At 32.6% G+C, this 12,115-nt stretch overlaps 2 protein-coding genes across 2 annotated transcripts; one reads left to right on the forward strand and one right to left on the reverse strand.

Moving 5' to 3' along the window:
- Nucleotides 1-1,827: 1,827 nt before the first annotated feature.
- On the reverse strand, nucleotides 1,828-6,768 carry LOC128182987 (uncharacterized). Its single transcript, XM_052851769.1, has 6 exons — nucleotides 6,013-6,768; nucleotides 5,329-5,509; nucleotides 4,945-5,042; nucleotides 3,876-4,678; nucleotides 3,410-3,752; nucleotides 1,828-3,260 (listed from the first exon to the last, which is right to left on the reverse strand). The coding sequence occupies exons 1-6, from the start codon at nucleotides 6,392-6,394 to the stop codon at nucleotides 2,482-2,484; spliced, it is 2,586 nt and encodes an 861-aa protein (XP_052707729.1). The 5' UTR covers nucleotides 6,395-6,768; the 3' UTR covers nucleotides 1,828-2,481.
- Nucleotides 6,769-6,970: 202 nt separating this feature from the next.
- Nucleotides 6,971-8,411, forward strand: LOC128185458 (uncharacterized). The gene is made up of 4 exons (XM_052855049.1): nucleotides 6,971-7,009; nucleotides 7,145-7,361; nucleotides 7,640-7,759; nucleotides 8,144-8,411. Exons 1-4 carry the CDS (start codon nucleotides 6,971-6,973, stop codon nucleotides 8,197-8,199), a joined length of 432 nt encoding a protein of 143 aa, XP_052711009.1. The 3' UTR covers nucleotides 8,200-8,411.
- The last annotated feature ends 3,704 nt before the right edge of the window (nucleotides 8,412-12,115 follow it).

Raw genomic sequence — 12,115 nt, forward strand, 5'->3', positions numbered from 1 at the left:
GAGTCGGCGGTTTTTAACCCCACCTTTGCAAATTGTTTTGTCATTTATTTAATGATTTTTTCTTCTTTAATTTATTGTTTTCAATTTAAACAATACAAATTGGGTTCATTGAATAAACGACCTTTAACGCAATCTGTTGTTCTTTTTCATCGTAAATGCACTTGGACTCATTGGAAGATATTTAATTCAGTTACTTGTATTGGGTAAATTACTTGTAGCAACAAAGCTCGAAGTTGGGCAAAATTAATAAAGTGTTTCTCTTGGAAATGCTTATGTATTATATTTATGGAAAAATTTGGTTGACAAAAATCATATTTTTGTAACGAGTTTTTAAAGACCCATATTGTTCACAGACACATTTCATCTGGGGGAAGGCGATGTCCCCTCTTTTGCTCTGCTTGCAAACTTTTTTTTTGTATTTTTCCTTAGCACCTGTTTTTTTTAAAATTAAAATTTATAAGTCTATAAATTAAATGTAAGAGACGCTGCCTTCCTTTTTAACTGATACACAGATTATATGAAAATTAGCAAAATTAAATTTTAGGTACATCACTTCACGCACACACACACCCATCCACCCACTTTATATTGAGTGTTTTAAACAGGTAATAACTCAATGAAAGGTAATTGTGATATCGTAAATATGATGTTTATTTTCTTATTATTGTAAATCGGTTTTCAGACATTTACATAAAATAAAGAAAATGATTTTGTCAGAAAAAGAACGAATTTTACTTTTAATTATTACTTTGTTACAGTTTATTTACATTAAAACAATTTCACATGATAACCAACAAATGCTGATATACATGCATAGTGTTAAAATATGAGATCATCTTTAAGTTAGTTAATAGCACAGGATGAAACTCATGAAATTTCAGTCAACTGAATGTTAACTGAAAGGTCTGGAAAGGAGACTGAATGGCAGAGCTATGCCATTCAGTCACATTTCAGTAACCTTTTAGTCACATTTGAATGAACACAGTTTCATCATGTGTAGGGTATTGATTTACAAAGATTGCCAACTCCATGTCAAGCTTTAAGTTCTTTTAGAGACTTTTGAAAATAAATGAAGAAGATATAAGTTGAAATGCAATAAGGAAACACCGAGAAACTAAAAAAGTATCAAATGTTTATTCAAATAGTCTTACATTTACAGACACATTAAAATTTGTATTAAAATATGTAAAACTACATCATTGGTATTGTGTCACTGCCGTAAACATGTTTACTGAAAAAATATGTATTCAGACAAAGAAAAAGATTGAATTTGTCACAAAATTTAACCGAAGACGGTGAAAACGTACTAATGATATAATTAGGAATAGGATCTCTAATATTGATCTATTTACATCAACCGATTGTTTTCTTCCTTATTTGTAAGAAACCGATTGTGATTGATAACTCTATACAAACGGACAGAACTGAAATTTGTATGATCCAGATCTAACCAGTTAATTGATATATCGAATCCTTCAGCAACCTTAAATAAAGTACGAACTGCACAAAATAATCATAATGATGTCAGTACAATATTGTTCGTAGCAAAATAAATCAATCACCTGCTTTTACTATCAGTACGTGTCAAATAATCAAGAATTGGTATGCGTTTACTAAATAGCAACATCCTGTAATACAATAGGCTTATGAAACTGAGATAGCTTCATATCAATATAATAATAAGTGCGGTTTAAAGCATCTTAAGGTAGCTCGCGGGTTTACTGCTTGTGAGACAACCTTCCCTAAAAATTTGCCTGTCGAATCAGTTGGTTTCAAAGGTTTATTCCTGAAATTTTTATTTAATTCGTCAGCCTAATTATAATGTTTGTTAACACCATTTCAATGAAATATATAGCAATATTTACATTTTCGCCAGTAACCATATTCCAAAACCATACTCATAACTTTAAAACAAATCAGACGAATTTTATTTTACTCGGCACAATAATTGCGATGATTGATTTGGAATTAATCGATACAAAAAAATCAATATGTGTTCTCAGCCAATTTTTCGCAAAAAAACTTTAAAGATTTGAAATTTTCACATAACGTTACATTTTCATCGCGACGTTACACCATGTTAGCGCGACGTCATCAGTTTCGTGCATCTGTGTGCCGAAAAAGGGCGTTGTTCGACAAGAATATCAAATTAAATCATGCATTTATTAAATTTAAATTTGTTGGTTTTGTTCAGATTTAAAAGCCGTTGAATGACAACATATAGAATAGAACTTTTATTTTCCATAGCACTTGGAAGTGATATTTTAAATTTATTGACCTCCATAAAACAGTAACTCTAGTAAAAGGGAATTAAATTTAATGCAAAATCTTACCTGGAGGACATGTTTTAAACAGTATTCAATCATTTACAAATAAATTTTAATCTTTAACAAACAGAATCAAATTTTCAATAAAAAAATAGTAGTGCATACATGATTTCAAATGTCGCCTAAAATATAACAGCATAACAAAAATGGCCTCTCATACGTTATAGAAAGCAATGACCTTGTCTATTACAGAGTTGAAAGATTTCAGTTTTCCCTTCAGTACGGTAAGAAGACCTTCTCTTCCGCCTCTTTGCAGCGCGAATTTCAAATGGTTTGACTGCAAACCATATGCTGCCAGCGTAGAACTTTGACTCTTTGTCAGAATGTTTGAGGTTATTAAGTCAGTAAAACTTCCAATGTTTCTGTTCTTATTTGATAGTTTTTCGTTGTTTGCAATGACGTACTCTGTAGAAAAAACTGCATCGCGGAGTGACTCCTCCATATTTGGTTTGTTCGTTACTAAGTTTTTCAACATTGAAACACCATGTTCAGCATTGTGTGCATTTGAAGATTCAAAATCTGGTGCAAACGACTTAACTAAATCTTGAAGTTTATATGACTGCTGATCGGGATAAACTTTCTTGAACAATTTCACAGTGTCTGAGAAACCGACGACTTTTTTCACTAAATCTATCAGACCATGTCTTGAAAAGCAGGATACTAAAATACGTGCATCGAATTGTGCATTGTGTGCTACAATCAAAGGGGAAGAAAACTTGTTCAGCCACGCAGCAAACTCTACTAGAGCTTGTCTCTCTCCACATGACGAAACTGGGGTCAACTCATAATACATTTGCAGCCCGTGCATCTCTATCCCTGTTAGTTTTTGGATCGTTGGAGGAATAAAACCGTTAGAAGGTTGCACGAATCTATTGAAACTTTCGTCTGAATGGAGAGGAGCTGCAGCTATCTGAATAATACTGCTACTTGTGGCTAAAATGAAAATATTTCATTGCTAATAAATATCGATGTTCTAACAAAACATTGTAATAGTTCACATTTTGAACCGAAGAGATTATTAAATGCGATTTGTTTTACTACATTGCAGGTTCAATATAACTGCATAAGTGAAAATTACTTACAGAATTCCGTAGTCTCCAGATCTGCCACAATGAGTGTAGAATCGGACACTTGAGCAGCCACAGGTTTCAGCTTTCTTGAACTTGATGGTGTTGATGGGATTTCTGCTATTAGTTCCTCTTGTCTCTCGGAGGAAACAGCAAAATCTACACTAGTTTCGTAAGTTGTGCCTTCGTGTAGTTCCGACAACATAAATGAAGACTGTCGATCTTCTTTTAGACGCAGCCGATCTAGTTTTGCCTGCCGTAAACTTTGTCGTGTCTGTTGCCGAGCTCTTTTACGGTCAAGGTATCCTGCTCTCGTGGTTGTCCGTTTTCCAGGTGACAGGCAGCTGGCCTTGTTGACCTTTAAACAATTTAATTATACAAATACATGTATTAAAATTTGCATTTTATAAAACGGATTCAAAATATGGAATCTGTTAGTCTTTTATATACTTATGTTTATTGCAAACGCGTTTGGTATTACCTCTACAATAAAGCCGTGTCCTTCATTCTTCTGGGCTATGGCTGCAGCAATTCGAAATGAAAGGCTATCCGATCCAGAATAGTGTTGAGATTTAGGTGCTTTCTTGGCAATCATCTGATTTAAGTTTTCATTTCCGTTGGAAGAGCCGAGGTTTGAGAGTTTCCCCGCATTTCCCGCATATTTGCTGAATACTTCATATAAGGACTCTTTGAGCATTTCTCCCTGTAAATTTCGGCCAAAGTTAAAACTCTTGTGTCGATAGGTGTCTGGATTTTTAATGTAGCCACACCATGCCTCATTACATCCGCTGTGGTCACCAAAAGCATGGGGGACAGTCGCTAATAAAGTTTGGCGAATTCCTTCCTCATTGCCTTTATTTTGTGCAATGGCGTAACTGAAGCATTTCTTGAAGTAATTTATGTTGGCAATGGATAGGTTTTTGTGGACATCTCTGACCTTGTAGAGAGAGTTGTTAAAATTTCGCAATATGTGACTTTTGTCGCTGCACTTTTTTAGCTGGTCCGATACAGCATTTTTAGCCCTAACAAATGTTGTCGTATCATCGTCCATGATCAGAGTTTTCACATCTAACCCCTTGTCTTTCAGTGATTTTAGGCATTTCACAGTCAGGAAAGGTTCCATACCTTTAGCAGACCCGCTCCAATTTGTTCTACAATGATGGGCTTTTTTGGACGTTTTTTTTACGTTTGTAGAGCTGCGATTTTTACATTTTCGACATGTCTTGCAGGCAACGCCGAAAGAGAGACACTTCTTGGTGTTCTTCCCCAGAACAGTTACATGCCCTGTTACAAATGATGAAGTACAAATTTAAATATTGATTTTAAAATACACTGAGGGAGAGACAGACAGACGGACGGACAGACAGACAAACAGATAGATAGATAGATAGATAGATAGATAAATAGATAGATAGATAGATAGATAGATAGATAGATAGACAGGGGGAGAAAGAAACAGATATAAAGATACGGAAATACAATATGGTTTTGTAAATTATTCATATGTATGGGTACATTTATTTTTCAGTACTGTTTTCTTTAGTTTTTACCTGACAAACTATTGTAACTTCGCCCTGTTCCCCTCTTTTGCCATCCACCGTCGCTAGAGACATCTATGCCGGCACTTGAAGAACTTGGAGCGTCACCACTAATATCATAAAAACATATTCCATTGAAAAAATCAATAATACCAAATTAATAACTTTTTTCGCGAATTTTTTGATGTTGAACTCCTGAAAATCATTTAGGAGGTATAGCAGACATAACATTTAATATGACGTAGTTCTACATCATAGTGTTTTTTTTTATTTCACCGATTCAAATATTTTATGACATTGACATAAAATGTCTGAAAGAAAATGGAAGCTCTCTCTCTCTCTCTCTCTCTCTCTCTCTCTCTCTCTCTCTCTCTCTCTCTCTCTGTATATTCATACCTTTCTGAGCACGAAATTTCTGCTTGTATGGCAGAATTACAAGATTTCTCGGCAACGTCCTCAATTATATGGCCTATCTCCCTTTCTCTTTCTTTCAAAGTTTTGTGATGGATCGTGGGAAGATTCAGTTCTGCCAATATATTATTGACCTGTTGATCACCAATTCCAGCGTTTATCATAGCTGTGAAAAATAAGTACATGTTATTCTGATTTTATCAAGAGGTTGACATTCTTTGCAATTCATACAAAGTATATGTAACCATACCCCCCCCCACCCCCCAACCCCCACCCCCCAAAAAAAAATGAATTATGATATTATGAGTTTACGGGAAAAGTGTCCTGATATTAATGAAAAGAATGAATAAAAAAGCAGCAACATTGAGAATTTCAAGAAGTCGGACATAATGTTGCTTATTTTTTTTTAATTTTAGAACCGGTAATCATAACCATTAAGAAGTACATGTATTATACGATTATGACGATATACATTGTATCGAGTAAAAAATATTGATGAAAAAAGAATGGAGAAATAACGCATTGATTACCGACACGCAATCCTTACGAATCGTAGAAATAACCCATGTGGATATCGCTGTTAATTACTTTTTTAAATAGAATTTGATATGTTTATAGATTGAACTTATTATATTTTTCAAATTACACATTCTTTTATATTTTACACACCTGCTGCCATTTTTGTGTTGATGTCAAAGCAACGGGCTGGTCCTTTGCCGCTTGTGCTGTGGCGTTTTCCTGTGGGTACGGAATTCGTAGTGCCGCACTTTTGACATGATACATAAAGAATAGATGCCAATCCGTATTTTTTCTCACCGATGCATGAAATGAGACTTAATGGTTCCTTGCAGAAAATACATTCTTTTAATCCCTCTGCGAGCAATTTCAATTCGACAACTCGCCTTCCTACCTCCCAACTCTCTTCCATGCAGGTTGTTGCAGGTGCATGATCTTCTTCAGTCGTATTTTCATTCGTGGCACTTTTCTTTACAACCAAATTATTGAGACTCACTAGTTTTTTTGTAGAAACGAATCTTCCTTTGAACTTCATTGCAAAAAGGCTTTGACGGTTTGTCAATTATGACGCAATTTTATTAAAAAGATGACGTAATTTTAATATTCCGTTAAAACAATTTAAAATGTAATTATTTTTCAGAAACGGTAGAAACACCAGCATTTTAGTTCAAAGTTACACTTGCATTTTCTATCGTAAATTAAATCATAATTCAGTGCAATATACCGTAATTTATTTTATTTACATTAAAATATATGTTTGTATATATAGCAACTAATATATGTTTCAGTTTAATATACTAAGCCTCTATAATTTTACTAGTTATGTTCGTTATCTACATATAGCTGTACATTGTATACACGGTGCTCTTTTAAAGAATTCTATTGTGACGTCAGCAAACCCGCGAGCTACATTAACCTCCGAGTTTTGAAGTATCCTGACTTCTGCCTTTTAAAGTACTTTTTGAGCAACTTTTAAAAAGTGAAGGACTCCACTCGTATCTTGCGTACAGTCATATATTAGAAAAGTATTGACGGAAATAAACCTAAGATGAAGGACGCGATTGCCATTTATACAACAGATATTTTGGGATGATTTGAGTAAAAGCAAAATATGGCTTTGTCAATGACTGCATGGGCAAGAGAAATTACGGTAAGGGTGCTTTAATTTATCATACGAAATTTAGAAGTCTGAAGAATTTGATAACAGTTATATAAAACCCGCATATTATAATGCTAATGCAAGTAAAATGAATAATGAAAAAACTATCACATAAACTATTTATAGGGTGACAAGACAGGCAGAACAATCAAAACTCTGCCTCTGTGTGCTTACACTGACAGCAAAGGCATAGAACGATTGGCGACATTCTCTGCACTGTCGAATTATGTTATCATAGAGAGGATATATGCCGTTCGACTCGCGTCATCTGGATGTATATTTAATGCAGAACAGAATTTCGTAGAATGCACAGAGTGTGGAAAAATAACTGCGTTAGCAAAGGGTAAGAGTTTTTTGAAAAAATAGAAAAAATACCTAATTTTTTTAAGTACAGTATAAGTATAAAGTTTTTTTTTTAGTTTTTTTAAGAATTAAAGATGGGAGAGCTTATCTTTTTAGAAAAAAATATCATCAACAGAGATTAATTTCACAGTCTTAAGAAAAACTAAAAAGCAGAACTTTATGATTCTTATTAATCATCAGATATTATTGTTTAGAAAAAAGAAAAAAAAAACACTTTGTAAAATTTTTGAAATGAAAATAAAAAAACCCTTTTTTTAGTTTGGGCGATCACGACCCTTTTCGACGTTAGGGCCTTTCATACATGCAGGCCAATGTGTTGTGGATTATCTGCCTACAACATGAAACAGGAGAGGGAAGAACGAGAAAGAATCCGCAACGGTATTATCTACTTATAAATTGTCTGTAAAACATTACGAACAACAAATTTTATGATTAACATGGGTACAAGTATGAATCGAGTCATGCCATTTATGTATCGACGCAATATTCTTAACATTTACTTAATTTATACCATCCCAATCTATGTATGAAATGAAAAGTTGATGTATTATATTTAATTAAGTTCAAATAAATATAATGAAAATATGTATTTCAAAATTTGATTTGCTTTACATGTAGCATTAAACCGACCAGGTTTAACTGTTTTAAGAGTAAACAGAATGTTTTAATTCCTCTCTGTAGAGAGTAGTCTTATTTCATAAAGATAATTATAAGATTAAAACTACCAATAAACTCTTAGTCAAGAAGTATTTTTTTTTTCAGACCAGCTGAGCTATTCTGAACTTGTTGAGAGATATGGCATTGTGCCTCGACAGTAAGCGAGAGACAATTGGTATAACTAATTTGTTGAGGTCAGAGTGTGTTGGGTAAAAGCCCAACCATTTGTTTACAGGTCATAATAAGTTTACCAAGCTATATTATTTATGAGTGATGTACAAACATTAACTAAACTCGGAATATTCTTGATTTTCATTTTTTTTTATCATTGTAGAAGTGGTGATGAGGTTGTTCTTTACAACCCAAATTTACATTGTAATAGATGAAGTAAAATTATTTTGCAGCTGTAATATAATATAAGCTTATGATTTGTAAATAAATTTGTAAATGAAAGCTTGTATGCGATTTTTAAAAACTTATTTATAATTCATACGATTGTCAATTTAGATCAACACATTTTGAAGGGTGATTGCCTGACATCATGAAGTTTGAAAGTTGCATTTTCCGGAACAATGCCGGCAATGGAAGCTAGCAATGTCATTTTTTTCTTTAAAAAATTAACCAATACATTTTTAATGAGTCAACATTTATATTCGCAATTGAGGAAAATGTTAATAAGATGTAATAAGCATCAGTGATCAAGAGTTTTCAAGTCATTTGGACGTTCACCAAGCACGTGTGTAATTCTGATTTAAAAATTGATCAGCCATATTTTAACGGTGGAAAGGACGGGAGTGTCATAGCATTTAGTTGTTACACATTGTCTATTACAGTAAAATATAAGTGTTAATTGGTGTTAGTTATCAATATTAACAAAAAGCATATCAGTTTGGATTAAATCAAGTACATATTAACATAGCTGGAATATTAACTGGAGGAACTTAATCGCCAAAGCGGGATAAGCCAATACAATCACTTGGGCGATTTCATTTATCTTGAAAAGAGTATATTTCCTGTGTCCTACTACTGTACATTACGTAATTACTTGCCAAGTGTGTATGTTATTGCAAAATGTTTCCTTTTAAACATTCGATCTAAATGATAATTTATATAGCTGTCACATAAGTAATACAACATATTACATGGGTATACAAAAATAGCTTTATCCTTTCCTAATGCACGTACTTTCATATGGTTAAACATGACAAAAATACCTTTGTTTTTTAATCGTTATATAGCAAATGTAATTTATATAAAATCTTTTGCTTTCAGGTTAACATAAAATTATTTTATTTTTGTACATTCCTTTGAATTTATGGAATAATTTAATTTCAAGTGATATATATATATATCTACCTGCACTAGATCAAAGAAAAAGACTTAATTGTTTCTTAAATCTGTAAGTTTTATTTATGACTTTAAGAATAGCAGCAAAACTTAAATTTATTTTATAAAAGATAGCGTATTTGGTACATGCTCCCATTGTATTAATTTGCTTAGTCATGGAAGCTAATTGGAAAGCTATTATAGCGAACGACGCATAAACTTTTAATAGGCTTAACTCCAGAAAAGTTTCAACCTATTGTTTTGACTGATATTTGTCCATTCAGATCGTAGGAGGCAGAGTTCGACACCACGTGACGAGAGAGAGAGAGAGAGAGAGAGAGAGAGAGAGAGAGTTGATGGAGTAAATAATAGATGACACAGATGAGAAAATAATCTAGCAGTAGCTATAAAATGACAAATCGAGGTTTAGTTTATGCTATAATTTATGTTACTTAAGTCTTTGAAGTTTTTTGAAATTTCTTTTACCGGGAAGAACGATATCCTTGTATAGATAATGGGATGAAGTAATGTCAAACATCCAAGATTGCATGAATTTGTCAGAGTCATTTTTACAAGTATTACTGGTAAAATTCTAATCATAGTATGCTGAATATTTTTGGTATTAAACAAAGGTAGTTATTTAACGTTATATAAAATACTTTCGTCATGATTTCTTAATGTGAAACCTTCTTAACCTATGAATGAATGTGTCCGATATTGTTTTATAATTTTATTAAGCTCTCGAGCTCGCTAATGTTGCTTTTCCGTTTTAGTATTTAGTATATATCAATGTATAACTGATCATCTGTTTGCATTTTAAAATATTTAAAACCCGTATTCTCGGATTCCAGGCAACTTGGTTGGTTAGTTACGTCATCTCTATACATGTACATGTATGAAGACACTGTTGTCGACGACCAAAGGAATTATAACAACCTCTCTTTAAATTGCTTAGAAGTTGCAACAATATAGGAATACATGTAATATATAGATCTTAATTAATTTGTTTGTCAGTTTATAACTAATGATAATTTCTTCATTAACATCACCTATACTTTACACAACTTTCTCTATCTCTTCTCTTTTTCATTCAAGTCACGAGAGCGGCAGTCTTAACTCTGCCAAACTTAGAACAGATTGGACAACGGTCTGACAAAACATTACGTTAAAACTTTTCTGGAGTTAATAAAGCTTAATAAAATCTTCTACATAGTTCACTATTTGTGTATGAATTATTACATTTAACGATCCTCAATCAAGACGGGCTAAACGCTAAATGTATATAAAAGCAAGCAATCAAACATTCTCTTCACTTTAAAAAAACCACTCGTAACCAGAGATGGTATAATAATGGGTGAGGGTGTATTTTGTAAACGATAATAAAAATCTAATGGATAACATCAATTGTAAAATCCGAGAAAGAGAGCACGACGGTGGTGGTGATGGGGTACATGTAGGGTTAGCGTAGAGGGTACATGGGTATAGTTCATGATTTTTCTTGTCCTTTTCTTGCAAGTTCTGAGTCATATTTTTCCATTGTGTTCAGCAGCAGGGACAATCTCTTCTAACATTGCACAATTTAAAGCAATGTTTTTTGAAGTAGGCAGGGTAGAACCTTGGGATAATACAAGATATTTAGAAGATGTAATCCAGCAGATTGTGTTCTCTTAAGGAGGTATGTTGATGCAGTAAAATTAGAACAAGCAATGCGCATGTACATGTATCTACGAAACAGACCAAGCCTATTTTTCTGAACACACTGAAAAAGTTGAGTTTGTACTTCAATGATCAGTTGACAAAAAAGAATCTTAGTGTTGAAAATAGATATATTTATTTGCGACGTCAAGCATTTTTTGGGAGTTGATTTTAATCAACTCTCCTATACAGTTACTCTATCAAACTGAAACACTGCGTTTGGACCTAAGAATAAATCATTATTTTTTTTTTTTTTATTTTTTTTTTGTATTTTTTTTTTGTGAGTGAATATTTTATTGGCTCAACAATTATGGTACATATATTTTTAGAACATAATTCAAAACGTTTCACAATAGAATAAATGATAAATAGCATGGAAACAGATCAATATACGAGTACTTTGGACATGGAGCTAAAATATTAACATGGATCTAAAATATACATGCATCTTAGTTTTTAACATGGTAGAAAGCATTGATTAGCAATCTTCAAACAATCAAGACAATCCATATAATACTGAAAGACTACAGTTTATAAGTTAACTAATATTGGCTGCCATAATTCGTAAAAAATGAGCATTTGATTCTTCGAACAAAGATAATTTTCTTTCGCATGAAGTTTGTTTCTTAGAAAATTTTTAAAAGCAATGAACTCAATTTGTTTGCCAGGAGATTTTGAATGAATTAGATGTATAAAGCATTTTCCAAGTAAAATACAATAATTTAGTGGAACATTTTTTACTTTGTAAATACCAAATATGACATCTTGCATTGTTAAGTGATTGACATTTTCTATATGTTGTTGCCACCAATAAATTAGATCTTTCCAGAAAATTTGTATGCTTTTACATTGGAAATATCTATGATGTTTAATGTCAATTTCATTACAGTTGTCTGTGTTACAGTTCGGACTTGGAATCAATTTCATATTAAAAAGCGACTTGTTGTGTACTATGATTCTGTGTAATATTTTGAGCTGAAAAGATTGTGCGTTAGTTTGTGTGCAACACTGAAAAGGTAAATTAAATATCTTTTTATAATCAGAGACTGGAATTTC

This window comes from Crassostrea angulata, chromosome 5 (assembly GCF_025612915.1).
Source record: "Crassostrea angulata isolate pt1a10 chromosome 5, ASM2561291v2, whole genome shotgun sequence".
Taxonomy (NCBI): Eukaryota; Metazoa; Mollusca; class Bivalvia; order Ostreida; family Ostreidae; genus Magallana; species Magallana angulata.